Genomic DNA, 23,724 nt, shown 5'->3' with positions numbered 1-23,724 from the left:
TTCCCGTCATCCCTTTGTTTATGTTCTCTCCCGCTAGCTTACCGCCCCTCACAACCCCCCAGCCTAACATTAGCGGTGCAACAAAAATGGCGAGCAATACGAGGGCTTTCCAGCCGTAGAGTTTCAAAACGCTTGAGGCCCCACCCAGCAAATACGACCTTTTTCAGACTGCATTTCTTTCGTCTGCTACTGATTCACAATGATTTAGATAAAGAAATGAAATGTTACGTTTGTTTATATGTCCTCCATTATAAGAGAAACATGTTCAAATCACCAAAAACGCCATTTTCATCAGTCTTTAAATAATGTACACAGCAAAGATTTTCCCTATTTTGTCTTTTAATGTTGGTGCTTGACAATGAATGGTCTTCAATTGCATCCTGAACACAGACTCACCAACTAATGAGGAGGAAAAGTTCTCACAAAAAAGCAAATTCACACATTGTTAGAGCCAAGAGAAGAGTTAAGAGAACGTCCACCGGATAACCTCCAATTTACACTCCAAAGCCGCGCTCTCATTTAACCAAAACCCGAGCGGGACACGCGCAGGAACCCTCTTCACCCCGTCCGTGCTAAATGATGATCTGGAGGCGTCTCCAAGGCGACCGAGCATGACACAGCGCTGCGGCGGCGCTGGCGACCTGTTCACACAAGATAGCCGGGCATTGACAGTGCAAGGCGAATATGTGCGATAGTGTGTGTCTGTGTGACATAACAGACAATATGCACAACTGCCATGTTTCACCCACACGCTGTCAGCAGGGGAGCTGGAGCGCACACACACACACATGAACACACACAGAAACACACACAAAGATGTGCGATCCAACACTTGTAATGTGGACAAAAACAAAACAGCTAAGAGGAAAAGTTCTCTTTGTTTTGCAGGAAAATGTTCCTCTGATGTTTGTGACGGTCAGAGATTCAGATTCAGAAATCTCACGGGGGGGGGGTCACTGTTGGTCACGTTGAGGCAGAAACTTCCAGTCATTTCCAAACATTTAATTGGTCGTCACCTTTGCCCGCTGGAACGTTCAGGACACGTCTTCGTCTCTCAGATGTCCGCTCTGCGTTCTGATGTGTCGTCATGGCAGCAGAGATGACAGACAGCTGGAGGAATCAGCTGGCTGAATACCAGGAGCCTCTTGGCGCCATTGTTTGCACTTTGCGGCTCTAATTAGACTCGTCGCTTGATTGTCGGTGGTGGTTGTTGTTGTTTTCTGGAGAGCAGACAGGTATGAAGACGTCACAACGCTCCGTGCAGTTCAGACCCATCCCATAATTTACCGCCAGCATGATGCAGACGTGCGATGCTCACACTGACAAACAAGAAGAACAACAGCAGTAAAACACCCAGGATGAGAATTTGTTCCACTGATCATAAACGGCGATCCAACAACCAACTTTGATATATTTTCAGTATTTGCAGTTTGTTCTCTGCCTCCCTTCTCCAAACAGATCCAGAGAAAATTCCACTTGATGCTGTTTGGGAGAAAAAATAAATTAATAGACAAACTCACGTCCATTTGAAGTATTTGGAAAACACATGTATCCAAAAGAAACATTCATTAAATGTGCATTCATAAAATGTTTACCTGTGATGAAATGTTTAAAAAAAGAAGAAGAAAAATCAAAGGGTGAAAAAAATACATGAATAATAATTTTTAAAAAACTCATTTTGAAGTTAATATTAACAAAAGTGTTCAAATAAAGGAATGTTTTTTATCAGAAGAAGCTCCCAGGACAAGAATCCTCTACTTTATTTTAGGTTCTTTGGATTTGAGGGAAACTGAAAATCTGCAGTTAAGCAGGAAAAGTTCAGGAATGAAAAAATGCATAAAGATTAAAAAATGATTTTTTTATAAAAGATTCACGACGTTGAAAATATGCCACAAACTCCGCCCCCATTCTAACGCAGATAAATGGATCCGTGTGCGGTGGGGAGTGTAAACAGAGAGCTCTCAGCAACGGGGAGGAGAATGGAGACAGGGTTGCTCCGCACCAACGGTCCCGCCCACGACTCAAAGGTGACTCCTGCCGCTCTGCAGAAACTAAGTCCTAGAAAACAGTTCAGGTTTTTGGGGATTTTGGCTAAAAACTGTATCGTCGTCATTAAAAGACCAACGGGAACGCTTTGAGAATAGATCAGAAGAGGATGGGAGTGGGAGATTTGGATTGGGGCTTCAGTGGGGGTGCAGGTTCTTGAGGATCGTTCCACTTCTGTGGACATCATGAAGGTTGGAATGTTCCTTTGTTGTGCTTTGATATTTCGTCTTTTCATCCGCAGACGGCCCGTATCCACCTGTAAGAAAGAAAATCTAATGAACCAAATATGATTTGTTTAGCACTTTTCCAAAGTGCTTTACATAAAAACATAATCCAATCTAAAAAAACAAAAGCAAGACAAGAGACCACTACACCTACAAAGACAGAGCCCAGTTCTGACTAAGTCTATGAGCAAGAGACAAAAATCCTCAAAATGTTAAAAAAAAACAGAAAACAATTCAACTCAAGAATGAGCCGAGATCCAAAGATAGATCTGTTTCAATCAAATAAAAAAACATCTTTTTTTATGTGAATTTCTGTCTTTAAGCCTGAAAGTCCTGAAGGAAAATGACAGAAGTGTTAAGTTTCACCAGCCTCTCTCTGAAAATGACTGTTTTTTTTTATGCCTTTGTTTTTGAGCAGGACTTCACACAAAACATCCTAAGTGTTACATTTGCGGCTCAATAAGCAGAGCACCTGAGGAAAAGTGTGGGTGTGAAATGAGTGCGGCAGTGAAGATGCTGTTTGGTTCTCTGACACCTGTCGGCGCCGCCGCTCTGACTTTTAGCCCCGCACCGACAACAGTCTCCCTTTAAATGAGCTCATTTGTGGCTACCTGTGTTCGTGGGGGCGGACTGTCAGCAGGCCGTGGCAGGTCACGCCGGCTTTTCTCTCAGCCAGCTTCAGCTTCACGCGTAATCACAAGCCCCCCCCCTACAGCAGCCTCCCCATTAGGGGGTTTTAGAACCTCATTTTCCACCGAAGGCAGTTTTACAACCGGGTTTTCCAGCACAGATTTATAGAAATGAACAGAATCAGAGAGTCATTCAGTGGAATAATCACCTGTTGTGTTTTATTTCTTGCAGCAGAGAGTGGTGGGGGAATTTCCCGCCATTCTGCGGACAGACGCCGGCATGTCTCCCGCCTCTGACAGCGTGGGACGGCTCTGCTCTGCCCGAGGCTTTTCTGCAAGTCTTTGCCTCAAGCGAATCAGGAACAAACCCCAGACGAGAACCACAGGTCAGGCGGGTTTTTGTCTCCTTTTTTTCTTGTTGTTGTTGTTGTTCTGCAGGAGAAAAAGAAAACGGTTTCAGAGCAGGAAAAATGCACCGGTCACACAAACGTCCACACACCAACGCTTTCAGCTCCTGACCAGATGGAGTTCCCCTCCGGAAATTTGAATCACCACAAATTGTTGGGTGTTTTCATCCGTTTTATTTTTAAAGGTATTTTTTGTACATTTCTGTAAAAAAAGAAAAAGAAAAGAAATATTCTTTTCTCTTTTTCATTCGTTTAAGCAAACCTAAGCTTAGAGATTCTTCTTCTGGACAGGCTTGGATATCAGAGATATCCAGCCGTACTGTTCGCATCCTACGGAGCGCGTGTCCTGACATTAAGATATAAAAATATATCTTGTTCCCACAGGTTATTATGTCGTTCGCACGAAATACTATTCCGTTCCCACAAGATACTATTCCGTTCCCACAAGATACTATTGCGTTCCCTCAAAATACTATTCCGTTCGTCACGTTTCCCAGCGTGCTTTGCTGTCAATCACTGGCCAATCACCGTGTCCCTGTGACCAAGGTCTAACAACAAGACCAATGATTGGCAGCAAAGTATTCTGGGAAACGTGACGTAGTGCTATTGTTGTTATGCTACAAGCTAAAGGTAAGTGCTTTAGGCGAAGCATCCAGCTTAATATGATATTTTTCAGATTGTCATCGAGAAAATAACAGATCGACCATTCTTACTTTTATCTTTACCCCTATTGAATGCTCACAGAGACACGGAAGTAGCGGCAGGAAGCGGCTTTTGCAGCAAGATGACTGAGGGCGTACCCCAGATCATCATCATGTGAATGAACGTGAATACGATGGATGCTTTTGTGCTTTTTAAAATAAATAAATCTGTTCTCTAAACATCCTCCGTGTCTTCAATGCAATGTAATGAGACACACACAGAGAGAAATGTGAAGGTATCTGCTGTAACTCTATGACGTAAATTAATAACAGGAAATGATCGGCTAGTCAGTTAGCATGTAGCCTAATAGCCTTGGAATGTAAAGCAACTGACTGCTAAAGTTAATAAAAGACAAGTCCTGAATATTATTATTCCTATTCGACTCTAAACTACAATATCAGCTGTCTGACAACAGACCAGCCAGTTGCCCAAATGCCGGCATACATGATCAAACAGAGAGCTCTGCGGCGGAGCTAGTAGTAGCCTAGCAGGAGCTATCGTATGACAAAGCAGCCTTGTTATCATAAATCTTTTGATATTTTTGTTATATTCATTGAGACGGTAATAAAGTGATCATTTTTGTTTTTCATGTTCCTTTTTTGAACGAATATGGGTCACAGAGACACGGAAGTTACCGCTGAAAGCAGCTTTTGCCGGCGTACAGAGAGCATATCCGCGTGAATGACTTATGACGTGAATAATTACTGCGTTCGAACGGATTAATTAATGCGTTCGAACGACATAATTATTGCGTTCGCACGAGTTAATCATTTCGAGGGAACGGAATAGTATTTTGAGGGAACGCAATAGTATCTTGTGGGAACGGAATAGTATCTTGTGGGAACGGAATAGTATTTCGTGCGAACGACATAATAACCTGTGGGAACAAGATATTAATCTGTGGGAACAAGATATATTTTTATATCTTAATGTCAGGACACGGGCTCCGTAGCATCCAGATCCCAGCTCAGAGAACAAAGACGTTCATGAATCCGTTTGTCTGCTAGTCCAGGCATCAGAAAGGGGCGGAGCAGGGAGCTTAAGGCCTGTCTACGTTACAAAAAACAACTTTTACAACTGCAAGTTTTCAACGATTTGAATTCTCAGAATGCATTTTTTTAGCTGAATTTTCCTTATCTATGCCTCAAGAACATGTTGGAAACATTTATCAAAGTGGGCCTTCAAAGGGCTGCTTTCAGCCTCAAGTGACGGACGTGTTTATTCATCGTCTGTCCTCTTTGCTGTATCAATCTTGTCTTATAACTTACATGCCATAAAAAAACACAGAGCCAAAGTTTTCAAACACTCCAGCTGTTGGACATTTAGCACTGAACGATAAAGTGAAAAGCTGCATCTTCATGAATCGGAAGAAAATGGTAGCCAAGGTGACGGTTGAAAAGTTTTTGTCAAACAGGAATCAGCAGAGACGAGGACATGTTTGGATGCGTGCAGTAGCGGCGGCGGCGGCCTTGGTCACACCTAACGCATATTTTCCAGTGCTTTCACACAAACACACTCGAGCAGACAGTTGGACGGCAGATTGACGGAGCTGTTAAGAGAGCTCTGAAAGTGTTTGGGTTTGCTGAAGGTCAAGCTTTCTCGCATCGCAGGAACGTTTTTTTTGTCTGCGATTTCAATGGCGAAGCATTGACTTGCCAACATGAGGTCCTCTATTCAGATGGAGACATGGATCATTTCTTACTCAGGAGCTCTAAGTGGCCTTGGCCAAATGACAAGCAACAGCTCGGCTTGTGACTAAACCTCAGCGTGGTGCGAGGGAAAAGCTTCGATCCCTGGCTGCTTCGCTCTCCTCACAACACTCTCTCCATCATTTTCCTATAGTATTTCACTTGTCAATACCAAAACATGAGGCACAGATCTATACTTACAGACCACCGCAAAACAAAGACATGTTTGACACTCCAAACATTAGCCGGCCCCTCTCAGTATTGAGTTAATACAGCCGTATTCTCCGGAGGGCCCTGAAAAGGCAATGCACTTGAAAATGTCATGAAAGCTGCATCGCCATCACAGGTGGAAATGCTTTGGTAAGCCAGCAGATCTGATTACTATGGTTTGTCATAATGCCACCACTGACATTTATCCATCCATTAGGGACCATAAAAATGCTGGCGAAGCAGCGCCACGCAATTTAATTAAAAAGACAACAAATACGACCATCTTTTGTTTGATGAACGGACGCAATATCGGAGTCCACAAACAGAATTAGGTGATAGAAATGACATAGAAGGGTGGTTGTGTGTGTGTTTAATCATGTATGAAGCATTGAATAGCTGCACAATGGTGTAGTGGTTAGCACCCTCATCACACAGCAACAAGGGCCCAGTTCAAATCCTCCATTAGTCGCTTTTGGGGTCACCAATGGTTCAATGGTGACCCCAAAAGCGCCCCCCGTGTCTAAATGTGTTTTGGCCCTGCAAACTAAACATTCAGGGTGAACCACGCCGTCGCTCCATGGGATGGGCTCCAGCAACCCAGTGACCTCAAAAGAGATGAACCGATTTGTGGAACATTTGAATAAAATCATCGTTTTTTATTGGTTATAAGACCAAATATTTACAGACAACAATATTAAAAACACAAAAAGAAAAGACTAATTATATTGTTTGAAGCAGTGGTCCAAAACCTTTTGTAGGCCGGGTTAATGTCGGACAGAATTATCAAGGACTGGTTGGGACCGAGCCGTAATGGCCGTTACATTTTCTTTTTTTTAACTTTCCAGTTTCTGGAAATTCTAATTTTCAAATCAAAATGCTACTTTTCTAATTAAAAAGTCAGTGTGAAAATGTGTTTTGAAGCAGTTTCAGTGAAACAACGTTGTTTTCTTTAAGTTGTAAAACGGTAATAAAGGAAACATGACAGGTTCTTTTTCATAAAATACTAATATAACAATGATAACTCAATTCTGCCCCAGATTATATTTTAAGATAAAAAGATGAATCCCATTTGGTCTTAACTAAATCCTAAATCATCCTGGATTTTTTTAAACACAGAGGAGTATTTTCTGCGGTGCAGTTTCTTTAAAGTGGCTGTCTAATTAAGATTTTATGTAGAGGCTCACAACCGGACATTAACTTCAAGCTCTTTTTTAGCCCCTTATATCGATTAAATACTTCAAAATAAAATGATATCATCATAAAATTAGATTTTTCTCATAATAACAATTATAGTGCACCAACACAAATGTAAATCCACAGTGAATGCAACTTTATGAGCAGCATCTTTGTAACATCAGAGAGTTGGTGGCTGTGCAGAGCTCGGTGTGTGGGAACAACTTTAATTCAGATTTCTTTTTATTTGAAGCTGAAGGCTCTTCTTGTGTTCTCACTGGCTCTATTCTGACAATAGAAACTTTCCAAAGATGTTAGTTTATTTTTAATTAACTTGGTTGAGGTTGGAGCACTCGCTTTAGGAAAGCAGCAAATGTATTAAAGACACGTGACCAAGGGGAGCGTCTTGACACGCGTCAGGAGAAAGTTATAGACGGATGCTTTAGAAGGAAGCCAAAATAAAAAATTGCGTCAGAATCAGAAATTAAGCAAAAACAGAAATAGAGTATGTTTTTAGTTGGCCGCAGACTGGTACTGGTACCAAATTGTTCAACGTAACAAAATCACCAAAAAAGACAGAAACAAGTAAAACACTCATGAAAACAAAAAGGACCAAAGATTTGCCTCCAAAACGCACCTAAAAACAATCACACTGCCTGTTTGGTTTGGGTAAAAGAAGCAAAAGCAACACAATGAATGTTTCGGAGCGGTAAAGGTTCAGCTCTGGACCTCGTCCGGCGTTCTCAGGACAGGTCCCGGTTCATCGGCACGCCGGTGTCACGGAGCCAAACCCCTCACCTTTTTCTCTTAGGGAGTACGGCGCATCGGTAAGGATGAAGACAAAAGCCTGCCCGCATTGTTGTGTGTGTGCGTGTGTGTGTTGTTTTTTTAACACTTTCCGTGAAATGACACCCCCACAGCAGATTTCTGCTCTTGGACGATCACCCACATCTTCATTGTGTTCCACCACTTGACGTGAGGTGTGAGAGCTTCGTGACAGTGACGCCGCAGACACAATTATTGTTTATTCTGCTACCAGTTGACACCTCTGACACATTCCCAACAAAGAACAATAGAAGACGACGGCGTGCAGCCTTCAAATGTTCCTCTAGTGAGACTTCACGGCTCCACCTCCACACTGCAGATATGACGGTTGGCCTTTGGCCCTCTTGACCTCAACAAGCAGCCGGGCGGCGGCGCTCCCAGATTAAATCAGATCTCTTATTTTCTTCTTACCTTTTGTTTGGCTCCGACTCAGGGAGTCGGCTCACCTGTGTGCGAGTCTGCTATTAAACCAGCAGCAATGTTTGTGCTGTTCGGCCTCAGCCGACGGGCATTTTAGAGAACAAATACCATCAAGCTGCAGCCTTCTTGGCTTCCTGTGGCCTTCGGCTCAAAGTGACGAAACCCACCGAATCGGCGGACCAGAGAGAGCCTTCACCAAAATCTCCTTCAACCGCGTCGTTTCCCTGATTTCTCCCTGTTCCTTCCTGCCTCCTGCCATCGCTCTGACTTAAAGCCGGCATACACGGGGACTAACTGCACTGAGAGAATTGATTTCCAGTGAGGCGGTGTCTGAAAAACCTCCTGGAGCTTTCTGGGGCGCCTTCATCCTTCTTTATTGCGGTCTAACCTCAAGGGGCAACACTGTGTGCATCTCAGACGCACAAACACACACCGAACACTATGGCACGCACACAAAACCTGTAAAACCCACAGGTCGGATAGAATTTAACTAGATCCTGCAAAGCCTGTCACTTCATAGGAAAACATAGTTACGGGATTGCTTAACTTAATGAATTTTATTGGCAGATGACGGTAAAGAGAAGCCTATTTGACAGCAGAGGATTTATCCGCGGCAATAAAACCAGCTTCAACAGCAGAGGCTGCACAGTCTGTGTAACAAACACAAGGAGGGGATGGAACTTTAGTTTTACCGGAGCGGTAAACGTCCACGCCACAAAGAAAAAAACCAAAAAGAAAGTTCAGGAACCCAACAGTTCACCACCAATTACTCCGCGGTGAACATGCAGCTAGTGATGGTTACTATGCAGCCTGTGATGCCGGGATCAGGACCTGGGATAATGAGATTTCTCCACGCCTGGTGATTACAGCGAGCAGCCAGCTAGAAACAAAGCAGATCGTGGCGCCGGGATGTGCCCAGCGACGGGGCGATGGGTTAGATTTACCCTCACAGCCCCCGTCTGTTCTGAGCTTCCTGTTTCTATTGATTTTAGGAAACAACTAAAGTCTGAAGGGCTTTTTTGTGCCGCTATTGTTACACTGCAAACTATTTAATGCTTGCAGAGATTTCAAATCTGGTTTTAATACATTAATATATTTTAGCGGGTTGGAAGTCCTTCTCTTTGCTCTCCACCTTTCCCAGCTTTTCTTAGAATCAACACAGTCCAGAATGCTTCGTCTCAGTAAAAAAACTATCATTAAAATCATTTTGCTTCATGTCTTGACATTAGAAAAACTCAAATTTCACTGTAATTTTATACATCATTTGTACGTTTGCCATAATCCACACCATAAACCATTTAAACAGCTTTTTCTGGGAGAAGACTGTAGATGTGTTTTATAAGTATTTCCCCCAACTGTACTACACTGTACTGTAGATATGGTAGTATTAACGATGAATATATTAGTAGACGTGCTTTGTGAGTGGATGACGTGTTTTTTTCCCAACACTGCTGTGATTTTAGCTAGTTTGGCTCTGACGTGCTTTATTCGTGGCTTATCTTGACTCGATGTCAGTCACTCTTTCCCTCACATCATCATCGATAGAAACTTTTTACTCAGAAAAGGCAGGAATATGGCAATTACCAAAGATCCTGAATTTTGTGAGTCAGAGTTTATTTATGTTGAACCGTAGTTTCAGTTTGCCTAATTCTGTATCCACTATTTTGTTGTAAAATAAGTCATTCCCATTCATCAAAAAGAACTACAATTAGGTACAGAAAAACTCAAAGCACACAAAACATTTGTCTATAAATGGCAAAAAATGAATTTTTTTAGGGCTGCAGAAAATTCTATTCCTATTTAATAGCTTTTCTGGCTAAATTTCTGGAAATCCTAATTTCTACATTTTGATTTTTTTAAAAGTTTTTTGTTGAGTAAAAAATATTTGTTGCATGAGCAGATAATTGTACTACGTTCTAGTGATTTTCTTCTTCAAATGAGTATTATTTTCCTATTTTATACCTTGTTTTGATGTGTAACAGCTACCAAAAAAAACATTATTTAAGAAGTTAAGGTGCAAAAGTTGCCTCAGTGTTTTGGTTATCCTAATAAAGTCTTTGAATTTGTAAGGTTTTTTTTTGTCCACTTGTTCATCTTTTGTTCAAATCCTTACTGAGCAAAAACAAGACACCCAAAAATAGGTAAAAAATTATTTTATTTTATAATAATCCATTTAAATAAGCAAAAATAATCAGCCAATGGGGTATTAAAGATGGTCTGCCAAGAATTTATTTTTAAATAAATCTTCTTTCTCTTTCGGCTTTTCCCATCAGGGGTCGCCACAGCGAATCATCCTTTTCCACCTCACTCTATCATGGACATCTTCTACCCTAACATTAGCCAACTTCATGTCCTCTGTTAAGACATCCATGTATCTCCTCTTTGGCCGTCCTCTTGCCCTCCTGCCAGGCAGCTCCATCTCCAACATCCTTCTACCAATATATCCACTATCCCTCCTCTGAACATGTCCAAACCATCTCAGTCTGGCTTCTCTGACTTTGTCCCTAACACAGGCAACATGAGCCGTCCCTCTGATGTACTCGTTCCTTATCCTGTCTAACCTGGTCACTCCTAAGGAGAACCTCAACATCTTCATCTCCGCTACCTCCATCTCAGCCTCTTGTCTCTGTCTCACTGCTACCGTCTCTAACCCATAGAGCAGAGCTGGTCTCACCACTGTCTTGTACACCTTTCCTTTGAGTCTTGCTGGCACTCTTCTGTCACACAACACTCCTGACACTTTCCTCCAACCGCTCCAACCTGCCTGCACTCGCCTCTTCACCTCTTTTCCACACTCCCCATCACACTGAACTGTTGACCCCAAGTACTTAAACTCCTGCACCTTCTTCACCTCAGCCCCCTGTAACCTAACGCTTCTACCTTGATCCCTCTCGTTCAGACACATGTATTCTGTCTTACTACGACTGACCTTCATGCCTCTTCTTTCCAGAGCAAACCTCCACCTCTCTAGCTGTTCCTCCACCTGCTCTCTACTCTCACTGCAAATTACAATGTCATCCGCAAACATCAGTGTCCAGGGAGATTCCTGTCTTACCTCGTCTGTCAGCCTGTCCATCAGCATAGCAAACAAAAAAGGACTCAAAGCTGATCCTTGGTGTAGTCCCACCTCCACCTTGAACTCCTCTGTCTGACCTACAGCACATCTCACCACCGTCATACTTCTCTCATACATGTCCTGAACTACTCTGACATACTTCTCTGCACCTCCAGAAGACCTCATACAGTACCACAGCTCCTCCCTCGGCACCCTGTCATACGCCTTCTCTAAATCTACGAACACACAATGCAGCTCCTTCTGACCTTCTCTGTACTTTTCCATCAACATTCTCAAAGCAAAAATGGCATCAGTGGTGCTCTTACGGGGCATGAAACCATACTGCTGCTCACAGATCTCCACCTTCTTCCTAAGCCTGGCTTCCACTACTCTTTCCCACAGCTTCATTGTGTGGCTCATCAACTTTATTCCTCTATAGTTGCTGCAGTTCTGCGTGTCACCCTTGTTCTTAAAGATCGGAACCAGAACGCTTCTCCTCCATTCCTCAGGCATCTTCTCACTCTCTAAAATCCTATTGAACAACCTTGTTAGAGATTCCACTGCTGTCTCTCCTAAGCACTTCCATACCTCCACAGGTACGTCATCAGGACCAACGGCCTTTCCGCTCTTCATCCTTTTCAGAGCCTTCCTAACCTCATCCTTTCCAATCTCTGCTACTTCCTGCTCCACAACAACCACATCTTCCTCCCTTCTTTCCCTGTCATTTTCCTCGTTCATCAGCTCCTCAAAATACTCCTTCCATCTTTTCTGTACACTCTCCTGGGTTGTTAGCACCTTTCCATCTCTGTCCTTAATCACCCTTATCTGTTGCACGTCCTTCCCATCTCTGTCTCTCTGTCTGGCTAGCCTGTACAAGTCCTTCTCTCCTTCCTTTGTGTCTAACCTGTCATATAGCTCATCGTAAGCCTTCTGTTTGGCCTTTGCCACCTCTCTCTTCACTCTACGCTGCGCTTCCTTGTACTCCTGTCTACCTTCCTCAGTCCTTTCTACATCCCACTTCTTTTTAGCCAACCTCTTCCTCTGGACGCATTCCTGTACTTCCTCATTCCACCACCAAGTTATTTAAATTTATTTTTAAATAAATAAATGTTAAAAATAAATTTATTTATTTTAATGAAGAAAAAATCAAAGACATATTTTCTTTACTTGAAGTTTAATTTAAGATATTTTTTCTTGCAAGACAGAAAGTATTTTCTTGAAATGAGGGTCTCTTTACTTTCTGAAGATTCAGTTTTTGAAAAGTACAATATATAAAAAGTAGAAATATACATCTCTTCATTTTAGGACAGAACATCTGGATCATCAACCAACTTTTTTGTCAGTTTGAGATCAGATTTTCAACATTTTAAGGGAGTCTGATCTGCTGATGAGAAATCCCTTAATTCACATGTCAAATGCGATCATTTCTGCAGAAAACAAAAGCGTACAAATCCGTTTTTATTTTAAATCAAACAAACGTTTCAGAGCTTCTGGTTAGGCATTCCCGTCACACGAGGGGGAGCCTCTCGTCATATATCCGTGCGCCTGATCCTGTGCACCGCCGAAGAGGGAAAACGCCGCCAACGTGACACGGGCTGATGGGGAGCTGGTCCCCAGCAGCTCCATAATGATGAGATAGATATATGACAGCCAGTCACAAGAGAGTGTCAGCCCATTTGTCTGTCTGTCTCCCCAGAAAGATGGATGACCCTTCAACCCCACGTCAGTGCAGATATTCACAGTGCTGCCGCGCCACGAGCAGACCATCATAATCCCTCATCCTCCAATCCGTCACCTCTCTAGACTGCATGACATGTTTGGACTACATTAGTGATGAAGAACCTGAGCTTTGGTGGGGTTTAGACCTGTTTTTTAACCCACTGCCATTGGATGGAGATGCTCTCATTAAATGAACACTATAATATCTGAAAACTGATGAATGAATCTGCCAAACTGCTACTTAGATCATCCAACACGTTTATGCTGAATGAAGGCAAAACACAATATTTGAGCCGCATTGTAAAAACTTTTTTATTTTAAACAGAAACTATTAGTTGCACATCTAGTTCGAACCATTGAAGTGGTTGTTATATCATGACTGAATGGAGATTTTGGAGTCCTGAGTGACGAGTTTAGAGTTAAAACTCTCACAATGACACTGACAGATTTATTTTAGAAACACGTTGATTTGAAACTCCTTTTGTCTTTCTCAGTATAGTATAATAAATAATATTTGCATCTGCAAATATGCAACTGAACAAAGAGTTAAATTAACTCATTTATTGCTTAAATTTGATCAGCACTCCAAAAATCCACTCTTCTGAATTTGTTGAGTACATTGTCTTTCAAGAGTTGCAATTTACCACAATTGGAGTTACTTAAAAATGAATGAATACATTTAATTCACGCACCTCTAAATGCACATTTGTTTTATTGTAAAGGGCAGAATCTGCATGGAAATGAAACAGGAGCGTCTGATCTGCAGCTTAAATACTAAAAACTGATCACTGAAAGAAAAAGACAGTTGGAGGCAAACAAGGCTTCACCACATGCTGTGCTGTCAAACAAACAGATGCCTCTGGAGAGCAAAGATCAGCCACTGAAGGGTCACAGAAGACCAGCAAAGCGGGCAGACCGGAAGACCGCAGGAAATAATTATCTCCATATGTTTGGCTCATTTCCCTCGCTAAATGCATCGCTGATGTTCTCTCTCTTCCCTTTTTAAAGCATCACTTCAACGCTTTTCTGTTCTGTAAAAATCCATCGTCTCACCACTGCTTCTCACGTCTGCCGGCATTTACATATACGCACATTTTATCATATTTTATTTCCTGTCCTTTTGTGGCCACAGATGCGGATTCCTCCCATGGCTGCCATGGTAACAGCAGGTTGTGTTGTGCAGAGTTCAGTGAAAGTGCAAATTGAGTTTGTTAACACAGTCATTGCGACGTTTGTTAATGAGAAAATAAGTGCGCCTGGATGGGTTTCCCTGTCACATCGCTGGAGTCCTGACATGTAATCTGATATCCAGTGAATCATATTCCTGAATTTTTATGCATGAACTCAGCTTTGACATCTAATCAATTCATTTATTTAAATCAAGCATCGTTGCGAATTCATTACCGCTTGACACTGATGGGCTCGGACAAGATCACCTCTTTTATTTTGAAATGGAGAATAAACATCCAGTGAGTGGACGCATCAACTGAAGGTCAACAGTTGATGCAAATGGCTCTTAATCGTCATCAGCTAAATGTTCCTAATGGGAAGCAATTATTTGTAGGTGCAAACATCCTCTGAAAAAACAAAAAAAAGCTGATCACTGAAACAGAAAAAGTTTTTGATATTCCAGGTTTTTCGATTAACCGTGAAAGTCAGTAAGTAGTGTGACCCAGCAGAGCGTCAGAGCTGCGATGTCAGCCTAATTCCACGGATCGCCTCCCAAAACTCCAAGTGGTTTCATTCCCAGTCTATGTGAGGGTCAAGCGTTTGTGAAACGAGACACAAAAACGCGGCCTGAAGCACGGAAAACTCTGTGAAAACATGACCATCATTCTGAACGTGCAGCAAACTGAACAGAGCAGCAGAAAACCAGCCGTCTAAGTTCTGACACGCACAGGTGAGACAAGGATGAGAGCCACTGAAAGCCAAAAAGGTTGACTTCAAGGAAGCAGGAAAACAGAATCAGAGGAAGAAGTCAGGAAACACACAAATGAAAAACTGAGGTCTGATGTTTTTAAATGTTTGTTGAACACCAGAAAAGCCATTGGCTCTTCAAAACCTCCTGTTTCCCATTTTTTAATTTTAATTTTTAACCAACAGGATAATGACCATCAAATCAGAGAGGAGGTCAGGCGTTTGTAATTCACACGGATGAAGTCAGTAAAAGCCAAAATGTTTTCTCAATAATTTAGAATAGATTTGATTTAGTAGTTCTTTCTTTGGTAAGTAACCATGGTGTAAGCAGGACGACGCCTTTGAGGTGTGCACGATCAGAATGGACGGATCAGGTCTCCGTGTCTTCCTTTAATAAATGACAACGACTCCTTAAATCATAGATTAAAACTGAGATTAGCACAATTAAAAAAACAATAACACTGGAATTGTCGTAATTAATTAATCATGATTAACACGACAATTTGACCCCCTTAGTTAAAAGCTGAGTGGATCAAATTTGAGACAGTGGGTATATAAGGTTATTTTTCCTACACACTACTGTATATTGTCAATATTTTTGTATCTTAAACTAACATTGTTTTAAAAACAAAAACTAACCAAATCATCCAATCATTACTGAAACTATGTTTAAATAAAATGATATTGCAAACACTTTTGGGTGGACTTTTTAGAGGATTAAGAGAGCCTTCACTCTCCTTTTCCTAAGCTGTCAGAGGAAACTATACCCATATACATATTTATACCATGGTCCGGGTGAATACTCGATTCTGATTGGCTGCTGGGTGTGCGTTAAAAAGTGAAATACCACAGGATAACCGCACGGTGAAAAAAGAAGTTCCGGTCGCCTAGCTTAAATGTTCTGTATCACTGCTCTGCTTTTTTTAAAACAACCTTTTGCTTCATCATCCGGACAAAAACAAGCGGTAGGAGGAGAACTTTCTCTCTGAACTGATGCTTAATTCAATACATCGGAAAGATCAGCATAAATATATCGCTTTATATCGCAGAATCTTGACTGCAGCGGTGGTGCGGCGTGCCACGTAACAAATAGTCCGCTTTTTGTGAGAAAAGCGATCCAAATTGGAAAAAAACAAGAATTAAGGACTAAAACTGGTTAATATTCCTGTAATGAATATTATTAATTTAGTTGCTTTGCCCCGCCCTCGTAATTCCTGGCCAATCACTGATGAGATCTTTAGTCGTGTGGTTTTGTTTTTAAAGCTTTTTTCCGGAACAGGAAAGTCTGAAGACAGACAAATGCAAAGTTCTGGATTCGATTCTGTCCAACGCACTTTTCCAGTCTGATTCTCCACTGAGTTTTGATGTCAGTTTGTAGATAGAACATCTGTATTTGATGTGTTACAGCAATAGAAGCTCATAATGAGATTTAGAGTCACATGATAATCTGAATAATCTGAACACATGAAGCACTAAGAACCCTCTTTTAAACGGACGACTCATCGCTGAGCGAACAGCCTGCCTCCCTCCTGAAGGCTGACTGACTCTTCTCAGCCGTTTTTCCCTTTTGGCTGCAAAGCTAAATAGATAAATGTCAGCAGAGAAATGCAATCTCCCACCCACATGTTTGATCAAGGGCTAACTGGGCAATTCAATAAAATGTATTGCCCCTGCTGGAGTCTTGCCAAACTTCTGCATTAAAATACAATTCTTCTTGGGCAGAGGTATTGATGCGGCGCTCCACCACCCAGCTCGCCGTTCACATTTCTACGGCTGAGCTGGCTGCAAGATATGAAAAGTATTGTTGGCGGCTCAGACGGAAGCTGCGGCTCTATAAGAAAACCTGACATTAAATGTGTTTTATATTAACATTTGCAGCTTTATGGAAGGGATTTTCACTCATCAGAAGTACGGCAAACAGAAATAATTGGTTAGGTTGGTTTAATAAAGTTTCTAAAAGTATAGCTTGGATCTGCTTTCACACTCTGGGGAAATATTCTCTCATTATGCGGGGTGTGGGGGAGGAGGAAAACAGCAATAAGTTCGATTTCATCCGAGGCTCAGGAGAAAATGAAACCTTCCGATGACAGCGGAGCATGTAGTGTTTTCATCTGCTTTCACCCATGGAGGGAAATTAAATGGAAATTACCGTTGCATGTTCTTTTCCCACTTTTCCTTTTATTCTCCGGGTTACAAATTGCTTCCTTTCAGCCTTTAGCTCCCAAAGCTCAGGTGCACCACACCTGATGCTGATAGCTTGATCTCTTTCTTATTTAACCTTTAATTAGGCCTGAATCAGCCCAGTATTGTTCACATGTGAGTGGCTCTGTAAAGGCTAATGACCTGTCCAGGTCTTCTCTGGATTCCATCCAAATGAAAGTTTTGTTGGGCTCCAGAAGACCAGAAATGGACAAACAGACAGATGGACAGACCCAGAAAATAACAGACACTCATGCAGGAATTTCCCAGAATTCATTCCATTTTTTCCGTTATAATACTTTCAAATATTTGCACACTAAAAAGTTTTAACAGTTGCAGGTTTTCCTGGAAAAGTGTACTTAACATGTCTTTACATCAGTCAGGAACTGGAGGGGTAGAACCCAGTATGCATGAGACCAGGCTTGGAGACCGAAACTTAAAGATTTATTAAATAACTGTAAACATGATCAAACCCATGGAGAAACAAAAAAAAAGGTGACAAAGCAGATGACCTGACACTGCAGAGCTGAAAACCAGACACTTGGGGTGCATTCAGACTGGAAAGGTCCGTTGGTCCAGACTTAGTCCACTTAATTTGGTCTGGATCAAGTCCTGAACCTGGCATTTGGTCTGCATTCAGACCAAATGCTTGCAACCAAACCAAAGATTGTAAACCAAACCATGTGACTAAAGATCTCTTCAATCATTGGCCAGGAGTAACGAGGGCGGGGCAAAGCAATGAAAGACATGATGGAAGTCCTACACTTTGCCTTGTTGGGATACTTTATTTATTTAAAGTTTATGTTTCACTGACCAATTTTGAACATCTGGATCAACATCCGGCTCAACACTTTTTACTTCCTCTGGTACGGTGGAGGCGTTCTGCAAGGCACTTCCTGAAGAGACGACGGCTATGAAGGAACGCCGATAAATGACAGATAAACTGTCAGGAGAAGAGCGAGAACCAATGTGCATCACTTTAAAAGTTGTTTTGAGCCGTTTGGGTCCAGTTGTTCCTCTCTGAGCATGGAGCCGATTCCGACCGAGGGGAAACCGAGCAAAAACGAACCGTGACCAAGAAAGATGGGTCAGAGAGCGGTCCCGGTCCCGGACCAGAGTCTGTCTAAGTGTATTCAGACTGAAAATGTGTTCCAGATTATTGGGGGAAACGAACTCTGGCTCACTTTAAGAACTAAATGTGTCCAGTATGAATGCACACTAAACATACGGAGGCTAATTAACTAAATGATATTAAGTGGGAACTGGATTTGAGACTCCATCATTACTGCATAAACATGGAAGGAACAAAACCCTCACTTCATCTCCATTGGTGTCCCTCAGGGTTTAGTTCTCAACTACCTTCTCTTCTCAACCTGTGGCACATCTCTGACCTTCATCATTCACTAGCATGTCTTGTTTTTTTTATTCTACACTGATGTTCAGATAACTGGACTGGTCCCCAACAGCACCTTCTTCCCTGAAGTCCCTCGTCCAAGTCTGCAACCCCTTCCTTCAGAACAGGAGATGGTGGTTTCAGCATCCCGTAGCAGAAGTTCCCAGGGAAACTTTTTAGCTCTGTGATCCACAAAGGTGGAGTGAACTTCCACCTTCACTGCAAACATTAATGGATTAGCTTTATATGCGCTTCTCCAAACGTTCAAAGCTCTTACAATGTGTCCATTATTCAGAGGCGTGGCTGCCACTTCGCGCCTACAGCCCCTCTGACCATTAACACGATAAAGACGGATGTCTTGTGTAGCACTTTAATAAAATGCTCTACTCCCTCCAGCTGAGATGTTTTTTTATAGTTCTCAACCTAGATTGTGACCACGATTCAGAGATCCTGCTCATGTTTTTCATATCTACGTCGCCTCAGATAAAACTATCAGTAAAACCAGAATCAAAATGAGACAAGAATTAACAAATACAGTGCATCAATTCTTATTGTTCCTTTTTTTCTTTTGAACATTTATGAGTTAAAACTAAATTACCTAAACTCAAGCAAACAAAACTTATATCTAAAAAAATGATCAATATAAAGCCAATGACAAGTCCTGTTTGATACTCAAAACACTTTATAAATAATCCTATTCAAATAATCCCATTTGATCCATCTTCCATTGATCAATTGGGATGGATGGATGGATGGATGGACGGATGGATGGATGGATAACCCCATTAACTCACAGCTAACAAAGCAAATTGTACGTCATTCCCACTTTAGCACACAAACCTCAGTGGCAGCAGGTTATTTAGCTCATGGATGGAGAACATGAGATCAGGAATCGAACCACAAACGCGGAGAAGGATAGGAGGTTTAAAGCCCTCAAAGATCTGACAATATCTATCATTTTAGGGGGAAAAAACGTTTATGCCTCAAGATGGACTCTATCTAATTTCTGGATCTGCTTTACTCACATTCAGGATCAAAGCGATGCTGGAGCCTATCCCAGTTACTGAAGGGCAAAGGTGGGATGCGGTCTGGACCATCCGCCATGGCAGTGTTTCCTGTTGATGGAGTAAAACTGAATGCAGTTTGCAGCTTCACTTTTCAAAAATGCTGAATTTGGGGGGGAAACAGGCAATAAATACTAATTAATTACTAATCAATTTGTTTTTGCAAAACATTTACTGAGAAATTATTAGTATTCAGCATCCTCTGTAGTATATTAATTATTTTCTTTTCCAGGATATTGACAGAGATAAGTTAGTCGTGATAACGGCTGAACCCCCTGACCCCACGTTCCCTCATATTCTTCTTGCGCGAGCGTTCAGTGTATCTAACAGATCCAGCATCGCAGCCTTTTCCTGACATATTTTGCATATCAATATAGGCATGGTCAAATTGAAATCCCTTTCTATTTTTGGAGATTGCTTTTTGATGGATTCTCATTACAGGAATGCTGGCTGTGGGTCAAATGAAAATGTCAACCCAGGCTTAGTGGAGGCTGTGGAGTGGGGGGGGCTCTCCAACCCAACAACGGCTCTTCACACTTTAAACAGCTTTACCCTGGAGATCAGCAGTGGGGGTGCAAGGTGATGAAGCCGTGAATGAGCCCGACGCGATGCCAGACCCATGACGAAGCATACTTAATGTTACTCCTGCCTGAATTCGAGTCACTTTTAGTGTGGATTCACGCCTTTGTTATTATTCATTAAAGATATAACCCAGAGTTGTAACTTCCACTCCAGGATTGATCTAAAAAAGAATCAGGGACAAGCGAAACAAAAGTTAGACTCAAGCTAAATTTAATCCCAAACTTCACTTTAATTCATTAAAAAGGCAAAAAAATTAGACCTTTTCTTTTAATTTGTCCTGTTCAGCAGCTGAGCAAACAGATCAGAGCTGAGGGCCTCGTGGATTGGACAGATTTTACTATTATAATAACGAGTTAGGAATCTTCTAACACACAAGGAGTATAATTGTATAAACTCCTTCTGTATTTGGGGCCAAACTTTATTTTTTTAAATAATATTTTAAAACATTTCTTGTTGGTCCGGCAGGAAAAGAGAAGAGAGGTGGGGGATAGTGGTAAAAAAAAAATGCACCAAAAGCTATGAAAAAGGAAAAGAAAGAAAAAAAGGGGGGGTGATGGTTGAAGAAGTTGGAGAATGACAATAATGTTGGAGGAGGCGCATTTACAAAAAGAGGCAACATGTTTCTCAAAGTTTATCAATAATACTGTCCAAAGTAGATGTACCCACCACTACTAGTACGTTAAGCCATCCATCTCCATCTTCTGAATCCCATTCAGGGTCATGGAGTTGCTGGAGCCTATCTAAGCTACTGCGGGACAAAGGTGGGGCTCACGCTGGACGGTTCATTAGTGGTAAATAGGTCATTTTTGAAAAATATTTTGTCTATTTATTCTTTTAGTAAGATGACCAAAGTTTGTCTTTTTAAAGAGAAAGTGGCTTTGAGGTGAAAGTGGAGTCAGGACTAGAGTTTGCGAATTTCTCTTGAAGTTCTAATTCCAAGTGAAACATTGGCCTAGCGGCTGCTGCTACCGGCTGGCTCCTCTTGATACTGTTGGTTGCCGGTTTAAAACCAAACTTTGAAAAATAAATAAATGCTTCTTCCTGATCCTCACAACAGCCAACAAATATCTCAGCAGTACATTTCCAGAATTGGCAGGAAGAGACTGGATCAAAAGGGGAACCGGATTTTTATAAGAAAAACAGATTAAATTAAAGACTAACTGAAATAGACTTTGATTCCATTGAACTAAATGTCATTTATCTTGTTTCTGTTTTTCTTTATGCTCTGTAAAGAGAGTTCTAGAGTTCTAGGCTGAACCAGAGGACTATAGATGACTTTGTAAATAAAGTAAGGATAAAAAAAAGAAAAGCAAACATGGTCGGAAAAAAACTATTAGGCAACGAAAGCACGGAGTGAAAGGAAGACGGAAGTCCTTCATTTTCAAATCTCCATCAACATCAACGTTTCAAAGACTCTCATGGAAGTGGGGCGATTCTTTTGGTACAAAGTTACCCTTCTACCAAACGAGAAGTCGTCCAGAACCTTTAGATCAGTGTCCAACTCTTCGAGAAAATTCTGCTGCAGTGGCTCGGAGAAAAAAGCCACTCCAACATCAGAGTGTTCATTTGTGTTGAGCCGGAGCGACAGCTTTCAAAATGTAATCTCAGAGCGCGTATTCAGGTTTCACGGAGATGAGAGCACTCAAAAACGCATAACTGTTGTCTCTGAGACATTAAAGACACGATCTTTTCTAAACTATTCTCCATCACGGTCCGAACACTAGACTGTTTCTCTGTTTGAAGCACAATACTTCTATGAAAAAAGAAAAAAGATTTTGTCCGACAGCTTGTCTGATAAAATCTTCCAGATGTATCAAAGAAAAGAGAAGTCAATAAGAGTTCTACAATAACCTTTATTTGTACCGCAAAGTTTTCAGGGACATTTCTTAAAGTATGGAGGAATCATTTGTATTTCTTTTAACCCTTGTTCTATCCTAGGCACTTTAACATTGGGAGTTGGGTCATCTAGACCCACTAGACAGTGCTCTGAACCTTTTTTCTTCAATGATTTGTGATCTTCACTGGTGTCCATGGATTACATGAAATCTTTCCACCTTTATCCACCTTTGTCATGGTAGGGAGAACACGTCATTGGAAGGGGGGGCTCATAGGATAGCACAAGGGTTACGTGAAATATTGCAAAGATCCAAAGATTTCCAAATGAGTTCTCTACTCATCATTGGTTTTTACTGTCATGAGCGTAGCCCCTTATTCTTTTTCCGATGCAGGGTCTCAGAATGCTGGAGCCTCTCCCAGGGACACCGCCAACAGTTTGTCGATCCATCACAGAGCTACAAACACTGGTAACAACACAAATCTAAGCAAGGACCTCTGAAGCGTGTTTTTGGACTGTGGGAGGAAACCAAAAACCCCAGAGAGTTGCCTGTTTCTGAGAACTGGACAGACTGAGTGTGATGTCATTCCAGCTTCAACCACATGAGGTCAATTCAGTCGCCATTTTTTCTTTGCGACACGGACGCTGCCTTGTTGGAGCCAGACGTCGTCAGTAGGAGGTGATTTGTCCGAGTCTGCCTGATCAATGTGTCGATGGCAACCACTCTCACCAATCAGAGGGGGGCTTGTTGGAAGTCCACACCCCTACCACATGATTAAAGGGACAATACATCGATTTGAACGTTGGATCTGGGGGCCAGCAGGCTCCACCTACTTTTATTGAGGCCTCTGATTGGTCGGTTCATAACTCAAATAACTTGAACTACAGAAAGAAATTCAATTTCCTTTATTATGAAGATGTATCATCACTCAGTCCAGTTCTCATATACAGTCAGTGGAGAAAACCAACAAACATCATAAATGCGCAGACATGATCTGGTTTTCTTTCCTATGCGGTTGTGGTTCCGCAGAGTTCACAGTTTAAGGATTCTGCCCGTGTGTCCACTGTGACGTTTGTGCTCTTGAGCTACGGACACACCGGTCATGTGACGGGCGTTTCTAGAACGCGCTAACAGAGGATTCTTAAACGCGCATTTAGAGAATGGTGTCATGCTGGACAAGCAGGAGGGGCCACTACTTCTTTTTTTATTTTTTTTTATAGAATTCTGGCCGGGCAAAAACTGGAATTATCATTTTCTACTCCATGATTGATGGTCACTACCAAAGTCCCTGATTGGTCAAAGTTCAACCTGGTTTAACTTTCAACCTGTTTTCGACTGCCACACATTTTATGCAAAGGTCGTAGAAACTAGCACGGCTCCGCGTGAAAGCGCGAGTTTTGAACGCAGAAGCCTGAAATGCGCCAACATCTGACGTTTCATTGGAAATGGCCGCTTGAATGCGTGTGAACCTAGACACAGACAAGCCCCGCCTCCTGACTTTCTACAGACGCCTGCTGCTCACAGACAGGTACAGCATAGGAAATGAAAGCACAAAAGCATTTTCTGCAAACCCAGCTTTCTGTCCCAAACAAACAGGAAGTCCTGGGGGGGGGGTTTCAAGCTGGGAGAAAAAAAG

General features: G+C 41.9%; 1 protein-coding gene across 7 annotated transcripts in view; it reads right to left on the bottom strand.

The window, feature by feature from the left end:
* Positions 1-330: 330 nt before the first annotated feature.
* Positions 331-23,724, bottom strand: part of LOC110016927 (uncharacterized) — a 48,131-nt gene continuing 24,737 nt past the window's right edge. For 3 of the 7 annotated variants that reach the window (XR_013650567.1, XR_013650569.1, XM_078934498.1), the window contains 2 exons: positions 3,109-3,331; positions 331-2,302 (listed from right to left, as the gene is read on the bottom strand). Coding sequence is in view for 1 of the 7 variants with exons in the window: in XM_078934498.1 (XP_078790624.1) it covers positions 2,278-2,302; positions 3,109-3,331 (248 nt within the window). In the remaining 6 variants the exon portion in view is untranslated. Of the gene's footprint in view, positions 2,303-3,108; positions 3,332-19,632; positions 19,723-23,724 lie in introns of all 7 variants that reach the window. The other 4 variants (XR_002292243.2, XR_013650568.1, XR_002292242.2 and 1 more) reach the window with 4 other exon arrangements.

This window comes from Oryzias latipes, chromosome 17 (assembly GCF_053564925.1).
Source record: "Oryzias latipes strain Hd-rR chromosome 17, Olatipes_Hd-rR_3.1".
Classification (NCBI taxonomy): Eukaryota; Metazoa; Chordata; class Actinopteri; order Beloniformes; family Adrianichthyidae; genus Oryzias; species Oryzias latipes.
The sequence above is the reverse complement of the archived record's forward strand: the minus strand, read 5'-3'. Positions and strand labels throughout refer to the sequence as shown.